At 44.3% G+C, this 19,470-nt stretch overlaps 1 protein-coding gene and 1 pseudogene across 5 annotated transcripts in view; one reads left to right on the top strand and one right to left on the bottom strand.

Moving 5' to 3' along the window:
- The window catches only part of EGFLAM (EGF like, fibronectin type III and laminin G domains), a 199,900-nt gene that overhangs the window by 22,085 nt on the left and 158,345 nt on the right, over positions 1-19,470 (bottom strand). For all 5 annotated transcript variants that reach the window (XM_030813998.1, XM_030813999.1, XM_030814000.1 and 2 more), the window contains 5 exons: positions 18,173-18,298; positions 16,015-16,258; positions 11,979-12,090; positions 8,062-8,178; positions 4,272-4,452 (listed from right to left, as the gene is read on the bottom strand). In XM_030813998.1, the coding sequence (XP_030669858.1) occupies positions 4,272-4,452; positions 8,062-8,178; positions 11,979-12,090; positions 16,015-16,258; positions 18,173-18,298 (780 nt within the window). The remainder of the gene's footprint in view (positions 1-4,271; positions 4,453-8,061; positions 8,179-11,978; positions 12,091-16,014; positions 16,259-18,172; positions 18,299-19,470) is intronic.
- On the top strand, positions 12,932-13,373 carry LOC115835417 (annotated as a pseudogene).

The following is a 19,470-nucleotide window of genomic DNA, read 5'->3' as shown; positions in this document are numbered from 1 at the left end:
CCTGGTTCCCTAACAAAGGTGCAGGAATCTTAGGAACCATCTTAGAACTGTGCTATTACAAGTTCCAATTACTAAAGGAGAAAATGACCAGAATGAGGGACCGGGAACAGCCAACATGGTCATTAGCTGAAGGACTGCAGCAAAGAGTCTGGGTATTTGTTTAATGTGTATGTTTGCATGTTTCACTCTTTAATTCATCCGTAAGATAAACGCAATTGAAATTTTCTTCCTATGTAACAACCGAATTACTTGTGTAACAATAATTAATCTCTCTTTTCCAATTCATTTGAAATGACTTATTTTTAATATATTAAATATACTTTAATATATTAAATTAAATATATTAAAATAATTAATTTATTAAATTTTTATATTTAGTATTAAATATCAACATATTATGTTAATATAATTTAATATTTAAAATCAAATATTAATATATGAATATTAAATATTAAAATTTAGTATATTAATTTTTAATATAATATATTAAATGATATAAAATTTAATATATTAAATTATATTAAAGAGAAATTCCCTTTAGTATGCCTAATTTATGTGTTTTATTAATTTGTGGTTTTATATATAGAGTTTTCTTATATTTACAGAAGCTTTTTTTATATATATACACTGGGACCTAAAAAAAAAAAAAAATCACCCAAATCAGAGCCTGGAACATGATGTGACTCAAGTAAACACAACATAAATGCCCTAAATGTTGCATGTGTGGTTGGTCAGTATTGATCAGGCAGCACTGGATACCTGAGGACTGTGCGCCCCTGATGAGTACGGGCGCTAAGCCTAGCTTTGTCTCAACAGCTATTGGCTCTGTCTTGTGCGGGGCCACCTGCTACAGAGAAACACCGCCATCTAGTGGTATGTGGGATCCTGCACAGTCTGAATTGAAGCTGTTCTAGTCACACAGGGAAGGGAAGCAAGGGCCAAAGGTTAGTTTCCCAGGTGACTTGTCCACTATAGACTGGGAGAACCCAGAGAAAACATCTGTGTCCTGTGCTCACCTCTTAGACACTCAGAGCATAGCAAAGGCTCTGAGAAATTCTGCAGAAGAGAGAGAATTGTCTGTTTACTCAGGATTATCCAAATGTATTTCACCGTAGAAGCCTCCTCCTATTTCGTGTATGTGAATGCGTGTGTGTGTGTGTGTGTGTGTGTGTGTACACAAAGCAGCGATTAATATTCCTCAGAACTTAGTTTTTTACATGTGCTTTGTGAAATTCTTCTAGAACATTTTAGTAACTTACTTAGATACACAAGCTCTAAGGAACTGGGACACAAGATGGGTCCACTTGGATGCAAGTAAAGAAAAAAGGAAAGAAATCTCTAAGTATGGAAGTAATTTTTGATGGGGAAGGCCTTGTTGAGATAAAAGGGGGCCTAGGTATTGGGGTAGTGCATGGGGTGGAGAAGATGCCTGAAACTGAAACCCACCAAATGGAAGGCACCTGAAGTCATAGCTGGGAGTAAGAAGAACCTCTGGCTTTTCCTGTCCTGGTGGGTGTTGAAGGTGGGACAGACAGGTTTGAGTTTCTGCAGGGGCCACTGCTACAGGAAGCCTGTGGCGTCCCAAGAGCCTCTCAGACACTCATTGGGGGCTCAGTGCACCCCTTGGTCTGGGTCAGGCTCTCCTGCTCCTGCCCCCAACCCCACAGGGAAAAGCGGGGGCCCTGAAACCACCATGTAGTCTAAGTGCCTGGAACTGCTCCAGGATTTGTCTAAGTTTCTGGCCCCTGCTCTCCTGAGTTACCAAGAGGTGGGAACAAGTGTCAAATTGTCCAACTACGGCCCTTGTGGAACTCACTTGCCACACTCTCTGATGAGGCTGAAAAAGACCCAGACTCACTGACAATCCAGAAAACAAAATTCCTCATGAACAAGGTGCCCTTTTGTATGGACTGGATGAGGCCTGGTGCTGGTTATTTCTATGCTATTTTGCTCCATGTAAAAGGACTGGTTTAACTTCTGTCGGAATACTGGGAACAGGTTCTTGCTTTTGAAACATGGTTTGATTATAAGGCAGAAAAAAACCCCAACTTTTAAATATATGAGGCTAAAAATCACCTTGCTGGATGAGACAGGATTCTTTCTGACAACCAAGGATGGCTTCTCACCATTCCTGGTCTCTTAAACCAAGGATTTACGCAAACCTTGTATGTATTCTCTTGCATCTCTATGGAACAACATAATCGCCCATCTCTCTTCCTTTTCTTTCCAGTCCTTACAATGGGACTAAATGCTTTCCCCAATATTATAGCAGTCGGCATGGCAACTGCCCACAATTGGTACCTGCTAGAGCTGGAAAAATTGTTGCAGAGCCCCATTAATCCTCTCCAGTCATTATGATGGAGAGGAAATTATGGGATAGGGGCCATACCTCTGATGTATGAACCTTCTCAGGATTTGGGAAGGATGCCATCTTCCCAGAAGCAGTATCTTGATTTCAAAACACAATCCGATACTAATTCAACATGGAGGGTGGCTGCTGGCTCATCTGGGTTCCAATCTTGGTTCTAGACTGCTTTGCAGGAAAAGAGGCCCCAATGTCCTGCAGTTCCCTCTGCCATCATCCATTCCCACAGATCTTGCCAGATGCAGGTGTTCACTGGGATCTGCCCCAACATTCTGGTAAGATTTGCTTCTCATTGAACCTGAACGTATAGTTACAAAGTTATAAATGTGAGCACTTTATCTCCGTTATGGCTAATGTTCCGCAGCAGGAAATGAGGGCTAACAAGATCACACATTATCCTTTCTTTATCCCTTTAATTTCCAGTGCTAAATGTTCATCTAATTCCGGGATTTATAGATTGACCATTAATGTTAGATATAAGGCAAGCACAAATTGGAAGCTCCTGTGGTAAAATTGGAGACTTAGTAAATTCAAACATTGATGTGTGAAATCCAAACCCAATTTTCTGAATGAATGAGCCACTCTTCAGCTAAATCTCTGTAAGTACAACCTATTAGCTAAACAGCAATTTGCTTGTTAGGATTCTAACCAGGATAATTCACAAATGAATCAATTACTCTTCCTTGCTAAAAATACAAGGAAGATTTGCCATGTAGATTTCAAATTCATTTAAACATAAGAAATACTACTAAGTCTTCCGATTGGCAAATTGGCATCTTTCATATTTTCCAAGACTGATGCAAAATGACAAAATGACTTCTACCATTCCATATACCAACATAACTACCTGTAATTTATAGTTTTCCTCTAAGCCCTAATTCTGATAAAAATCAAGAACCTGGAAATAGGAAAGAGTGCACATTCCTTCAGAGGCTCATTGCTTCATTTCTTCCAGGCTTGTTTTTTTTTTTTTTTAAGTTCCTGGGCAGGTAAGGCCACACTGAGGCTGAAAAATGAAGGCCCAATATGATGGATATATGTGGGAAGCCTATTCTAGATACCAGGGCCATGTCCTGAGCTTCCCATAAGCAGGTACAGAAAGCAAGTCCAGCAGGGTCCCATGGTCTATGACCTGCCCTGGCTTTCAGTCTAGGGCAAGATGGAAACTGAGTAGCCCACAGCACCTGCTAATGGATTTTATTTTTCTCCCCACGAATAATAATGACCAGTATTGGTTGGTTGCTTGAGTACTTACCAGGCCCTCTTCTAAATGTTCTGGATACATTGTCTCATTTAGTCAACACTATAACCCTCTGTGTTAGACACACAATAATACTGCTATTATTATTCCCATTTTACAGTTGAGAAAACTGACGCACAGCAATTTGATAGCCTAAAAAATCGCGCTATACAGCAGGTTATGCATACTTTAGTTTGGAGCAACTAATGTATAATTTGTGTTTTTGCATATTTGGACAAGGTTTCTCTTATACAGCACTCACAGACAGGGGTCAAAATATTTATCAGTCTACAAAGCATAGGCATTCATCTATCAGGATGGGCTCTGGGAGTGGCTCAGATGCAAAAGTCCTGGAAACCCCTACTCTGTTATGGGTTAACTCTTGGGTTGCTAGACTATGAGGTGATTCTCAAGGAAGGAGCCAGGGTAGAGGGTGGGGAACCTATTTACTCACTGTTAGCAGAAGTATTTCAGCATTTAACTCTTATTAAGGAATTACGGTAGTTTATAAATAATCATCTAATAAGTTATTGAAATAATTGATCAAAATAACCAGTATGGTTGTACCACTGTTACAACTCTTCCATTAAGAGTTGTGGTCCCCCAGTTGGCTGTCCGTTCCCTCCACTCCCTCCAGGGAGCTGTGCCTCAGACCCCTGAGTATACCTTTCTGGCAGTGAAGCCCCTCAAAGCCCAAGGGGCAGTCACAGTCATAGCCCTCCTTCCTGGGCCGGCAGCTGCCCCCATGGGCACAAGGGGCTCTCACACAGGGGTGGGCCGCATTCTCCACATTCACTCCGGAGGTGAAGTCATGCTTTACATGGATGGTTCGGTCATTCAGGATGATCTTGGGAGAGAAAAACATAAAGAAATTCAGGAATTGAGAAATATCTTTGTAGTCTTCTAAAGCTTCCCTTGGCACATTAACCTGAGCTACACATAGGGAGATTTAAAAAATTTTTTTTTAAGTCCAGTTTCTACTTTTTTTTTTTTTTTTTTTTTTGGAGATGGAGTCTTTCTCTGTTGCCCAGGCTGGAGTGCAGTAGCGCAATTTCGGCTCACTGCAACTTCTGCCTCCTGGGTTCAAGCAATTCTCCTGCCTCAGCCTCCCAAGTAGCTGGAATTACAGGCACCTGCCACTACGCCCGGCTAATTTTTGTGTTTTTAGTAGAGATGGGGTTTCACCATGTTGGCCAGGCTGGTCTCGAACTCCTGACCTCAGGTGAACCACCCACTTCAGTCTCCCAAAGTGCTGGGATTACAGGCGTGAGCCACCGCGCCAGGCCCAGTTTCTACTTTTATAGTCTTGTCATCTATGCAGGAGCTGAAGTGATCCCAAGTTGATCCACTTGGGAGAATCTGCGGAGTGAAGCGCTCCTCTGGTTCCGGAAGCCTGGCCACTCGGTTAGGTTGTAAAGAAGTCCCAAGAACTACAAAGTTCGGATTTCAACCCAGCTGCACATTAGAATCACCTGGGGGGCTCCTAAGAAATGCTAATGCCCAGACCCGCCCAGACCCATTGAACCAGAATCTCTGAAGGTGAGACCAAGTCGTCAGTAACTTTAAGAAGTTTTTGAGAGTCACCTCAGAAGATGCAGCCCAGGTTGGGAGACACTGGTATATAAAGCAGAGTGGGGAGAGTGCAAAACACAGTGTTACGGAGGCGGAAGTCAAACAGGGCACCCTGGCTCCCGGTGGCTGTGGAATCCAGAGACACTTTCTAGTGTACTCCTTTATGTTTCCAACTAATGTTCTCAAGCAGTCTCCTAAAATTCCATCAGCTGGACCTCCCCGATTGTCCCACTCACTCCTGTTATCCTCCTTCCCTGACGTTCCTGAATCTGCTCCCTCTGCACATTCCCTTCCCCACTTAAGAAACCAAAGTGAGGCTGGGCGCGGTGGCTCACGCTTGTAATCCCAGCACTTTGGGAGGCCGAGGCGGGCGGATCACGAGGTCAGGAGATCGAGACCACGGTGAAACCCCGTCTCCACTAAAACAAAATACAAAAAAATTAGCCGGGCGTGGTAGCGCGCGCCTGTAGTCCCAGCTACTCGGAGAGGCTGAGGCAGGAGAATGGCGTGAACCCGGGAGGCGGAGCTTGCAGTGAGCCGAGATTGCGCCACTGCACTCCAGCCTGGGCGACAGAGCGAGACTCCGTCTCAAAAAAAAAAAAAAAGAAACCAAAGTGAAACGCAGGTCGCATTCTTTACCCCACTGTGCATGGATTTACTGGTGCTCAAGAGCTCCCTTGCACCTTCTGCCCTGCAATGTGACTCTAGTGAAACTGACAAATTATGAGGAGGGGCTACTGGGTTCCCTAGCCCCAAATAAATGGATCCAATGTTACCAGCCCTTGATTCAGGATATGGATTTACTTTGAACTGTTGCTGGCTTTGCAGAACTTCGAGACAGTAAGAACACCTCCCAGGGGAACCCCCACTGCCCAGGGGTTATAAGAGGTTAGCAATGGCACTTCCTGCCACCAATCTAAGCTTCCAAAGGCTTGCCTGGCCCTTGGAGAGCAGTGGGAGGGTTGAGAGAAAACTTTTCCCCAGTCCTGAATCTTGAAGAAGCTGCTAGAAAGTAGCCAGGATCCTTCTACAATCTCCCCCTTTCAGGCTGCAAGTGAAGGACCATGAAACTGCATAATATGTGCTGAGACAAGCCAAGAACGGCACTGTTCACTACAGGACATGGCCCAGCCCGTGAATCAGGCGGAAAGGGTGGTCTTTCTAGCAGGACACAGGCAGAAGGTTGTGTGTGCTGCGTGAAGGGGACGGCACAGCCTGAGAAGAGCGGGCAGAGGATGGGAAACGTCTTAGCATCCCAGCTTGTTGCCTAGGTGAGAATGTGAAACACCTGGTTAAGCATGGCCAATCCCACTCATGGGGGAGAATGGTCTGAACTGAGGTATCACAGACCTCGAAGTTCGGTAACAAAGGGAAACATGTGGCTGTCAGCAAATGTTGACTGGGCCTGACACTGTGATGGGAGACAAGATGATCACAGCCCCAGGGGCCCTTTCATCATTCCTCCTTCACCTTAGCCTCCCTCATGCTCCATCTCAGGTCCAGAAAGGATCCTTTAGCCACCATTGGTCACTAAAGGAAAACAGGATGAAGCTAACATCCAGGAACTAAACATACTTTTCTTCAGATCCTTGTTCTCCCGGTGTTTGGTGGTTCTGCCCACCTGGGCTGGGGAGTCAAGCTGCAGGTCAGGTCTGTTGCAGACAGAGCATGTCTTCATAACCACAGAGATCATGGGCAGTCCCAAGAGAAGGAATAAAAGACAGAGAGCAGGCCAGAAGCAGTGACTCATGCCTGTAATCTCAGCACTTTGGGAGGCCAAGGCGGGCAGATCACAAGGTCAGGAGTTCAAGACCAGCCTGGCCAACATGGTGAAACCCTGTCTCTACTAAAAATACAAAATTAGGCCGGGCACGGTGGCTCACACTTGTAATCCCAGCACTTTGGGAGGCAGAGGCGGGGGGATCACGAGGTCAGGAGATCAAGACCACAGTGAAACCTGTCTCTACTAAAAAATACAAAAACTTAGCCAGGCGTGGTGGCGGGCACCTGTAGTCCAAGCTACTCGGAGAGGCTGAGGCAGGAGAATGGCATGAACCTGGGAGGCGGAGCTTGCAGTGAGCCGAGACTGCGCCACTGCACTCCAGCCTGGGCGATAGAGCGAGACTCCATCTCAAAAAAAAAAAAAAAAAAAATACAAAATTAGCTGGACGTGGCAGCAGGCGCCTGTAATCCCAGCTATTTGGGAGGCTAAGGCAGGAGAATCGCTTGAACCCAGGAGGTGGAGGTTGCAGTGAGCCGAGATCACGCCACTGCACTCCAGCCTGGGTGACAGAGTGAGACTCGGTCTCAAAAAAAAAAAAAAAAAAGAGAGAGAGCAGGGGAGTCAGTATCTTTCACTGAATGTTTTTTTTCCTGAACCTTCTAGGGAAGAACTCTTTAGTCTATGCTCTTAAGAGCTTGGTTACATGATCAATGAACACCAACTGCTAAAGTGTGGGGGTGGGGATGAGCACTGGCTCTGATGTTGAGCAAACTGCAAAGTACCGCAAAAGAGAAGCGCAGAGCCAAGGTTGCCATTCACCTCCATCCACCTCCTTCCCTACTGTGGCAGTATCTGCAGACACCTGATGCCATTTCACTCCCTCAGCAGTCCTAATATAGTTTAGTAGATTTGCTGTAAAAATTCATCATCACCTACTGTAGCATTCATGGAATGTCTGCCGGGCACAGACCCAGGAGCAGATGTTCTAAGAAAGTGAGGTTGGAAAGCCATGCTGTGGGCATTAAAATATAAAATTTTTAAAATGTTAAAACTTTCTCAAAGTGTCTTTCTTGGGTGCAGCAGATGAAACTGATCACAATCCTCACTTTCTTTGTCTACAGTCTGGGTGGCCCAAGAAACATGAGGAAGAGATGCCTGTACCTTCTGGATGCTCCCGCTGAAAGGCTTCAGGACACCAGAGTTCTTCTTCACATCATCATAACTGGGGACTCCGCCAATAAAAATGTCTGTGTTGCACTTAATCTGTGTGAAGCCTCCCTGCCAAGAGATTAAAAACAAAGCACGGTATGCCTTTCAAACAGATGTTCAAAATGATCAAATGGGTCTTCGGTTCCCTGTTGGGGAACAAAATGGTAGACAGAGCCTCGAGACCCATCATGACAACCTGTCTACACAAGGGCTTCACTTTCACGGTGCTACTCATTGCTACTTACCACCTGCCTGAATGTTGGTGAAAGTCTTAACGTCTCCGAGACTTCATTTCATTGTGTGCAAAATGGGAGTCATTGTATCTACGTCATAGCGATGTCATGATGACTGTGGCAGACTGCACTACCGTTCACAGGTACCCCTCCCCACAGGAAGACTGCCTCTAACCTATCAGCTCAGATGAGCTTGTGCGACTTCTTATAGCCAATAAAACATGAGCAGAAGAGAAAAGAATCACTTCTGGGCAGAAGCTTTCAGAGCCAGAGAGTAGTTCATCATGCCCTTTTCTCCTTCCCACTGTTCCTTCAGCCCGGATCTCAGATTAGAGCTGCAGCTCACCATTGGTGGATACGTATCATGAGTGAGAAATCCTTACATTTGAGAGCTCTGGGAATGAACACACTTTAGGTAATGTTAAGTTATTATTTTCTTTGATTTACGATAAAATAAATACAAATAGTAGCAGCTTTGATCATTTATTTAACAAATATTATTAGGCACTTACTATAATATGCCCCAGCCACTATGTTAAGTGCTGGAGAAACAGCAGAAAATAAGAAAGACCCAGTCCTGCCCTGCAGGGGTTTATGCAAGCAGGGAATACAGACAAGTAAAAGAGCAGGTGAGATCAGCACTGGGAAGAACTGTACAGGTGGCTATGGGTGCACCTGGGTGCCGGACACGAGAGTCTCATATCCCACCCTAGACACAGGGAGTAGGGGAGGTGGTCAAGGAAGAGTTAACATTCTGGAAACTGGAAGACGTTGGGGCTTAGAGGGAATGTGAGTATAAGGCACAGGTGAGAGGGGGCCAGAGCATGCAGAGCCTTACACGCCACATTAGGAGCGTGAACTGTACCCAAAAAGCAATGAGATTTAAGCAGGAAAGAGAGAGGTCTGTGCTTTGGAAGATCATTGGCCAGAGGGAGGAGAATGAAACTGGGGTCATGTCAAGGGTAGAGAAGACAAGACAGGTGAGTCATGGAGGAGGAAGCTCTGTTTATGTTAGGGAGCGCCCCGGGGCTGGGTCCAGCCAGGTAGCCCAGGGAAATTTCAATTAGATTAATAGACCAAAATGCCTTCTGTCAATAGCCTTCGGGCAGCTTTGAGGGTTCTTACTTAACTAAGAGGTTATCAAAGAAGTATAAAGGCTTTCAGGAATTCTTGTGGCCCAGCAGAATACTGAACCCCTCAGTAACTGTCACCACAAACCCACAGGCATCTTTCTCTTGTCATTGCTCTTACACAAAAGCTAAAATAAGATGGAAAGAGGAAAGGAGGAAGGACGCAGGGTCAAGGAGGTTTCAGAGCAGCTGGCTGCCAGGAAAAAAAATTGCATTATGGCTGTGTCCAGCAGCGGGGCCTCGTGGAGTGAGGAGCAGTTCCTTTTGGCTGCTCATCAAAATCCTCGTGCAGCACCCTCCTGCTGACAAGTGGGAGGGCTGCAGCTGCCATGCCCAAGAGGGGACCGCAGGAGAGAAGCAAACATATCCCACCAAAGCCAGGCCTGCTCTGCAGTGAGGGGTTTTGTGTCTGGATCCTATACTTTGGCTTGGCTGGAAGCAGTTTGCAAAGCTGAGCAAACTTGCAGGCTGGAGTTTCCTGAAAGCCTCAGAAGCACTGCTCTTCCACACGTCTCGCACAGTCGGACTCAAGCCCAGGCTTCTGCTATTTCTCAGAGCTGCCAGCTGGGCAGCCTGGTGGTCAGGTTTAGTCTGCACACAGGCTCTTAGGTGCTTAGGTCCTGGGTTAGCCCCTCAAAGTGTACTCTAACCCCTGCCCTACCTGTCTCTGAGCTCTAAGACCACTGCCCCGTCGGCCACACTTCGAACATGATATGGACAGCGGGGGAGCAGAATTCCTTGTGGAAAAGACTTGATGAAGGTTTAGCATATGGAGATCAGGCATGGGCCTTCCCACTCCTGGTTCACAGTGGACTCAGCAGAACGCCCCTCCAATGCACACACCAAAGCCACACCTTCCTGTGGGTTCCTTTTGCTTTAAAACTCCAGTCAGCTCCATTTACCCACATGCCACCAGAGGTAAAAAAGCCAAAAGGGAGGGTGCAGGTGCCACCATATTGGTTTCATGCTCTTTTGCTGATGTGCAGTGATAGAAACTCTGAGGTGTGGTTTTTACTTATGTGTTGTCTCTTAGATCCTAATAGTAAATACTGTGTCCTGAAGAGTAACTTACTTATAGTCATGGACCTTGCCCCTACTCTTTACAAACGTTCCCATCCTCAGCTTTTGTTCCTGTTTTACAGATGTTTGCAACTAAGATCTATAGAGATACAATTGGATTTATATCATTAAGCCAACAGACAGTGAGGTGTATTCTCGTGAGCTTCTAATTCTTGGACTAAAGTGGGCTGTTAGAATGTTCTGGATTGCACCAGAAGTGACTCCGGTTCTCCATTTAAAATCAATTCCCATTCATTCCCTCCTTTCTTCCCTCCCCCCACCCTTCCTCCCTTCCACAGATATATATGGAGCATTTTCTAGGTGTGAAGGGTGCCCATCTCTTGAAACAGAACCCAATTTGGGATTCCCCTCATTCCCAAGGAGGCCCTTGGTTCCAATTGGTTCTCCCACCACTGCAGCCCCTCAGGCTGGCTTCTGGACACATGTGTCCCTCTTTCTTCTCTCTCCAATCAAGTACCTCTTTCCCTAGCAAAAGTCTCTTTTCTTTCCTTTTCTTTTTTCTACTAGTCTATTTGCTTATTAGTATACCCAAATTTGTCAATGTCCTTTGCAAATCTTCCTTTGCACAGAATGAAAACTGGTGGGAACTAAGATATTGGCAAATCTAAAGTCCCCTCTATTTTTAAGGAACTATAAATTGTGTGTGTGTTTGTAGAATCCTAGCAGGCTATAGTTTAAAGCAAATCTCGCTGACTTCCTCTTAAAAATGTTTTCTTTGAACATAACCTTAGAATTAAAATCATGGACAAAAGTTATAAACTTAAGTAGAAATCCTATCCTCTCGAGTCCATAACCATACACTATTCACCACGACCACCACTGCTACTACTACTACTACGTAAAGCTATTTAGTGCTGACCTGGTGTCAGGTACTGTTGTGTTTTACATGTACAATTCTTTTAATTCTCACAACAACTCTGTGAAGTAGGCACTGTTATCATCACCATTATCCCCACTGATAAGAGGATAATGCTGAGACAAGAAAAACAACCTTGGTAGGTCAAGTAACCAGTATGAGCTCACACCACTGGTAAGTAATTGAGCCAGATTTTGAGCCCCAGGAGTCTGGACTTACAGCCTGTTCTCGTCAGGCCTCCCCCATGCACCACAGGCCCTACCCCAGAGTCCATGTTCTTACCTACTACTTGCTGTAGCTGATAAGAACAAAGGTGGAGGTGGGAGGCGAACAGGTGAAAGGCAATTTTGTAAGTGCTAAACCTATTGGGTATCAACTCACTTAATCCTCACAACTCTATGAGGCCCATACTATTATTATCCCCATTTATAGCTAAGCAATAGAAAAGTCACACAGGCACTGAAGCCCATGTAGTTAACCACAACACTCTGCTGCTTTTCTACCAAGACAGGCAGAAAACAGTAATCTGGCTCACACTAACCATCAAGAGAAAAGGTGTGCTGTTCTTACCTCTGCCATTCCCTCCACTACCTTCTGCTTATCCACCTGTAGGATTCCATTCTTCGCCGTGCGAGATACGCGAAGCTCGTGCCAGTTGCCTAGGGTGAGGGGATCTTCACTCCTGTGGAAGGAAGATGTGGTATTATTTTTATGTATCGAGTTGATTAGGATAAGGAATGCCCAGATAGCTGGTAGAACATTATTTCTGGGTGTGTCTGTGAGTGTGTTTCTGGTAGAGATGAGCATCTGAATCAGTAAACTTAGTAAAGATCTGCCCTCACCAACCTGGGCAGGCATCATGCAATCTGCGGAGGCTCTGAACTGAACAAAAAGGAATAGTGGGGGGAAGTGCTCTCTCTTCTTGAGTTGGGACATCTACCTTCTCTAACCTTGAACATCAGTGCTCCTGGTTCTTTGGTCTTCAGACTTGGACCAAGACTTACATCATCAGCTTCCTGGTACTTGGGCCTTTGACTTGGACTGGAACGGACATCATGGGCTGTCTGGTTCTCAGGCCTTCAGGCTTGGACTGGAAATACACCACTAAATTTCCTGGGCTGCCGGCTTGCAGACGGCAGGCCATGGGACTTCTCAGCCTCCATAATCATGCAAGCCAATGCTTCATGATAAATCTCTCTACATGTCTATTTATAGCCTATTGGTTCTGTTTCCCTGGAGAAACTTGACAAACACAGAAGGGAACCAAGCTGGGTTAGCATGTTATGGATCATTTTTGTCAATCTAGCCTCGAGGAAACTAATGCTAACCTTAGGCACCCCAATCCATTCAGGAAAAAGAAAACACTAATTACTGCTTAGTAACAACAGCAGGATTAGCTACTATTTGTTGGACGCCTTCATACAGTAGGAGTATTGCATTTACTGTTTTATTTATTCCTTACAATGAGCCTGAAATGGGACTCAGTGAGTCTGGTGAAATGGGTTTTCTAGATGAGAGGTGGCATGAAGGTAAAATATGGTCATAATTGCACACAAGCTTGGAAGAAGAGAAAAATCATAGGAGCTATGATGTAAAAAACAAATTATTTGGCATACCAATGTCTGTAAAGTACTTTGAAATGCACAAAAAATAAGAAGGACCTTTCTGCTGTAGGCCTGAGTGGTTGCTGTTGAAAAGGGCAAGTTCGTGAAACCTGGGAAACTGGTGGTGGTCCTGGCCAGATGCTACTCCGACGCAAAGCTGTCATTGCGAAGAACATTGATGATGGCATCACAGATCGCCCCTACAGCCACCAGATATCCCCTTGAACAAAACTGTTATCAATAAAGATGTCTTCAGAGATCCTGCTCTTAACCACAAGGCCCAATGGGAGGCCAAGGTCAAGTTTGAAGAGAGGAACAGATGGGCAAGAACAAGTGGTTCTTTGACAAGCTGCAGTTTTAGATACTTTGTTTTGGTCATTAAAATTTTTTTTAAAAAATAAGAAGGATGGATGGACAGATGTAACAATGGCTAGATATGTGATGAGGCAAATATTGCAAACTGTTAATTACAGACTATAGGCGCTCGGTTTCAGGATGCTTACTGTGTAATTCTTCCAATTTTTCTACATGCTTGAAATTTTTCATAATAAAATATTGGGAGGGAAACAGATTCCATATGTTCTGATATTGTAAAAATGATTAAAATTACATTAAAAGTTCAATTATTCATTCAAAGTGGAAGTGCTTAAAGTTTAGTGATATTTATGCAAGTTTTACTCATTACGTTTTATAGTGAGGTGTGCAGAAAGAGACTCATTATTGCATTTGTATTTCTAGCGATGTCTAGTTCCTGGCCCTCGCTGAACTTCCCAATTATCTTGTGGTCCTGGATCATCTTTAGAAAACCTTGAGGAATACCAATGGGCACAATTATTGAAAGGTCACCACCCCCCTCACTTGATTTTTGCTTTGGCAAATGCTTTTGTGATTTGTTCTTAGCAATTAGAATTTAATCACCTTGGCTAAAATCAATATGCAATAAAGAAATAAGTAGTCCTTTTTAAGTGGTCTATCTCCATAACAGAGCCATTTCATGTTTTTGTACTGCAGAGGTCATTTGCTGTCAATACGCCACCTTCCTCAACATCCTTTTATTGATCACAGCCATCAAGAACTCATTCCAATTGTTGTGATTTTTTAATCAAGTTCATAATGAATTTGCGCATCTTATCCTTTTCCTAAAGTTAAAATGATCTGGCCAATTCCACAACTTCCTGTAGTTTGGGTTTTCACTGCATTTTCTTAATTAAGCAAGAAGTCTTTGAAATGGTTTTCAAAATAAACAGCTTCCAATGGGGCATCTGAAACATCAAGAGTAATCACTTTTGTTAGGTTATGCTCAGGAGGGTACAGGATAAGGGGGCAGATGGTGGTTTGTCCCTTAGAAACTCTTGCCTCATTTTCATCACCTAATTCTTAAAAATTCTTTTTCCAGTTGCCTTTCCTGACAGGCAGTGAAACAATAACTTAGTAAATTTACAAAAATAAAATTAAAAACACCTCGTGTCAAAAATAAGCACAGAGTTATGAAAGAGACAAATGCTGGACTTCTAAGGGTTCCATGTGCTCGTGACCTCACAGCTGGAGCTGCCACTGCAGAGAGGCAGTGTAGAGAGGGCAGTCTGTCCAGGAGGAGGGCTGATGAGCCCTGACCCTCTCCTGGATCTTTCTGGTCATTCCTTATCCAGGAAGAAAACGATTTAAAAGTGCAAGGTGATATTCAAGGTGTCTTCCTTTGTCAACTTGACATACAGTTCTAAGTGAATTGCTTAGGCTATTTTGCATAATCATATGTAAATTGAATCAATTAAATCCCCACCAAAGTTGTCTTGAAATATAGGATGTTTTTGCGTAACCAGAGGTACAACAATATTTGTCCGTTCCCCTGGGGGGAAGGTGTCACTGATGTGCAGGAATTCAGCCACAAGGACAAAAACAAACCATCCTTTTTAAGAACTGTTAAAACCTAATGCAGTGAGCATTTTCTATGAGCCAGGAAAAATGATCAGTAGTTAAGGGCAATGCATGGTTTGTACCATCTCACCCACATACTCTTTTTAAACATGACAGTCTAGCAATATGCATAGTGATTGAAAACAGTTTGCAATATTCTTTGAAACAACAGACTAACTGATATCCTGTTACAGGGCACCATGGAGCAAAACATCCTAGTGAGTTTCAAAAAAGAAGAATTAGACAAATGTAGGAACAAGAAATATGTCTGCATTCGATTAGTGGCCCCTCTGGCTTGAAGTTTAAAACTACCATCAACACAATAAAAAGATGGGAGACATAAACAAATAAAAGCATCTGCATCTACCAACTACAGGCTCCAAGGAACAATCAACCTGCTAAGTAATTTAATAGTACAAACTAGATAACAGTAGGAAAGTTTTGACTACTTAGACCAATTCTGCAAATACCAGCAAGTACTGCAGAAGCACCCATTTCCTGCTATGCTATTGAAACCACTCATCACACATCTTTCTTAAGCATATTGCTTAGGGAACGGGTCTTTGCATTGCTGATGATTCACTGTCAATTTCCGTTAAAGAAATAGTTCAAGAGGAAAGTGAATATTTAGAGTGAGGTCATCAAGGACATTTTTGTTCAAAAATATTTGTTAATACTTTTTTACTAGTTGACATGTATTTGTTGAGTGCCCATCATGTGATGCTCTGTATAAGATGCTGATTAGTTACAGTTCATCAAGTTTCTGCGGATGACATGGCATAACTTTAGGTGGAAATGGAGGCAGTTTACCTCCACCTGAAGCAAGTCCATTTTCCATAGTTTGAAGCATAAAATTGCTACCTGTTGGGTAGTTATTTGAGAAAAGGAAGCCTTGTGGGCAGGAGAGCACTCTCTATAGGAAGCCTGTCATCTGCCTGAAGCAGGACCAGTCAGGACAAGTTTCAGAAGATAAGCATGCAGAGAAGACAGGATGAGTGTGAGCTGTTGAATGGAGATTTGGTTTTTTTCTGAAGCAGTTACTATTTGCCTTTTTAAGGGAAAGAGTCCCAGAAGGTTTCAGCCCTCACCTGAGGACACCGGTCCCAGAGCCACAGTCAAAGCGGAACTCCACGTGGCCACCTGCCAAGTTGATGGACAGGAAGTCTTTGCTGCCTGTGTCATAGCTGTACAGGAGGACACCGTCTCCTGAGTCTGGCCGAAACGTGATCTCAAACTCCATGAAGGAAAGGTAATGCTGGGGCTCCAGTGGCCAGGGAGTTGCAGCGTAGGATCTCAGAGACTCTCTGAATTGAGGAATGGTCAAGGTGAAAGCTGAAAAAACAAGCACGGTGTTAGAAATCCCTCTGTGGCAGAAACTGGCCACATGTGCACCCATAGCTGTGTTCTTTCCCTCCTGGGTACAGACCTAAACTAGAATTCCCAGTGGCCCTGCAGTTAGGTTGGTGGCGTGACTGAATTCTGGCCAGTAGAACACGGGTGGGAGAATCATAGAGCACCCTAGGTCTGGCCCCTAAAACTTCCCTCCATCCTCCATGCTCTTTCTCTCCTCTCACGTGCCGGCAGGATGCAGGTATCAGTGGAGGACTCTAAGGCCCTAGAAGAGCCATTAGATGGAAGGAAACTGTGTCCCTGTATAACTGTGTGGAGCAGAACCCCCTCTCTCGCCACCATCTCTGACCTGCAGTGATTATGTAATATGAGCAAGAACTAACCTTGATTATGTAAGGCTACTGAAATATGAGCTGGTATGTGACAGCATTGGCTTACCCTGACTCCCATGCCCTCTTTTAGGTGACATGAGATTTGAGATTACAAAAGTTTTCCCCAGCATGGTATCTTAGGTCCAAATCTGAATTAGGGAAGAATTTGACTAGTTTTGTGATCTTAGCCTCAGTTTTATTTTCTTTTTATTTTAATTTTAGAATTCTGCAAAAATGATTTTCCAAAATCACTTTTGGAACCCTCCATGATTCTCTAAAAGCTTTGAAATTTTCTGTTATTATTTGCCTGTGTGAGCACACATATGTGTATTTGTGTGCATGTGTGTTTCCATGTTTATATACATGTGTGTGCATGTATATATATATTTACATACTCTCTGTATATACAGTATTAAAGTGTGGAATAATTTAGTAGAACAGTACAAAAAAAGGTTACTTTTGTCCCATCACATTGTTAATGTTTCTGTGTCTACCTTCCCAATCTTTTTTTTTTTTTCCCCCAAGATGGAGTCTCACTCTGTCACCCAGACTGGAGTACAGTGGTGCTATCTCGGCTCACTGCAACCTCCGCCTCCTGGGTTTAAGCAATTCTCCTGTCTCAGCCTCCCAAGTAGCTGGGATTACAGTTGTGCACCACCACACCCAGCTAATTTTTGTATTTTTAGTAGAGACGGAGTTTCACCACGCTGGCCTCGTGATCCGCCCACCTCGGCCTTCCAGAGTGCTGGGATTACAGGCGTGAGCCATTGCGCCTGGCCCCATCTTCCCAATCTTTTATCAGAAATTGACAGATATTCTAAAGAGCATGAGCCTGAGCTTTAAATGCTTTGAATTCAGTCTGATACAAACCACACCAACACAGGCTTTTTAAAAGTTATTCAAGGGCCAAGAGGAGCCCACTCATTCTTAGCATCTTGAAATGAACATATGTTTGGCTGAGGGACGGAAGGTGCCCTGCAGTAAGAAGTGCTGAAAGGCTCAACATCAGATGAGTGAGTTCTCATTACCAAACAAATTTTGGCACTCAGAGACACTCCTACCTGGTTAAAAAAGTTTCCCCCATCTCTCCTGACAAAGCAATGTTGATCCCATAAAAATGTATGGGGCTTTGTTAGATTTGTTAAAAGTACATTGATGAGGCCTGGCGTGGTGGCTCACGCCTGTAATCCCAGCACTTTGGGAGGCTGAGGCGGGTGGATCACTTGAGGTCAAGAGTTTGACAGCAGCCTGGGCAACATGGTGAAATCCCGTCTCTACTAAAAATACAAAAATTAGCTGGGCACCTGTAGTCCCAGCTACTCGGGAGGCTGAGGCAGAAGACAGTCACTTGAACCCAGGAGGCAGAGGCTGCAGTGAGACGAGATACGCCACTGCACTCAGGCCTGGGTAACAGAGGGAGCCTTTGTCTCAAAAACAAACAAATTAACAAAGAAACTACATTGATGATAAATCTATGCAAATTAACATGCAGATAGAAACCGCCTTCAACTTGCTTCTTTCTCACCATCTTCACAGTGTCGACCTTTAAACCCAAGGGGACAGAGGCAAATGTAGGAGTCGGCTTTGATTGCTGTGCAGGTGCCACCATTGACGCACGAGGCCTCATCGCAGATGCCACTGCTGCATTCCCCTAAATACAGAATGCGAATTACAAAGCCAATCCGCCATGTGTGCCAGTCCAACACAGTGGCATCGACCCCACCAGCAGCTCATGGTTCTGAATAAATACAGTTCAGTTCTTACTCCTGTTGATTTGCAGCTCTGCACAACTGCAAACGGGCTTTCAGGATAAGTGGAACCTGCTCTTCATTTTAATTTGATTTTGGTTTGTCCTGTATGAAGAGCCATAGAGACTTTAAAAAACATGATGGACACGATAAATCAAATAATACATTTCTGGGCAATTTTATGACCACTAACTGGGATGACTGGGCTGTTTCTGCTTTAATTCATCTCTCTCTTGCTCTCACAAGAGCACATTTCAATCCCTCCAATGTCAACAGGGTGTTTATGTTAAAAGCATTCTAAATTGCACAACCCCAATTAGCTTAAGTGCTGCTGCCTTGTTGGTTCAAAGTTGAGACAAGCAAGGTAGGCACAGAAGGAGTTATCCAGCCACGTCTAAGCTGATTAACTCACCTGGATTGTCATCTCCTCTGTCTGGGGTAGGGAACAGGGAGGGAGGGCCCCATAATACATTGGCACATGGGTTTCAGAATCCCTATTTCTACTTCCAAAGTTACACCCTGATGAGGGACAGAAAGGTGGCCTGCAGTAAGAAGGCTGAAAGGCTCAACATCTGATGAGTGAGTTCTCTTCACCAAACAGATCAGAGAGATCCAGAAACGGTATCCTTTGTCATTTTCAAGTGCAGGTCATCAGAGGAAAACAAATGGACTTTTCATGCGCTGTTTTTCTTCTGCTTCTTTGTGTTTTCTCTGTGTGTAAGAAATCAGTTAGACAGATGGACCACCATCTGGCCCAGAACCACAGGAGGGAGTACAAAACACTTTTTCTAGGGGTGGAGGTAGAAGGGCATGCCTCTGGAAGTGAAGGGTCCAGCTGTGCTCTCTCCCAGTCTTCAAGGCTGCCCACTGCATGAGCTGGTAGCCCACCCTGTGAGGGCAGGAGCCCTCCTTGGCCTGAGTATGTCATCTCAGCAGGATGAATCTCTCACCCTTCCCTCCTTGAATTGGTCCAGTCTTTTCATAAAGACTCACTGGGAGGAGGCGTAAGGGCCAGGCACCCAGGGTAGACCCAGGAGAGGAGACTGACTTCAGGGACTGCTAACAGAATTTGATT

This window comes from Nomascus leucogenys, chromosome 6, assembly GCF_006542625.1.
Source record: "Nomascus leucogenys isolate Asia chromosome 6, Asia_NLE_v1, whole genome shotgun sequence".
NCBI classification, from domain to species: domain Eukaryota; kingdom Metazoa; phylum Chordata; class Mammalia; order Primates; family Hylobatidae; genus Nomascus; species Nomascus leucogenys.
The sequence above is the reverse complement of the archived record's forward strand: the minus strand, read 5'-3'. Positions and strand labels throughout refer to the sequence as shown.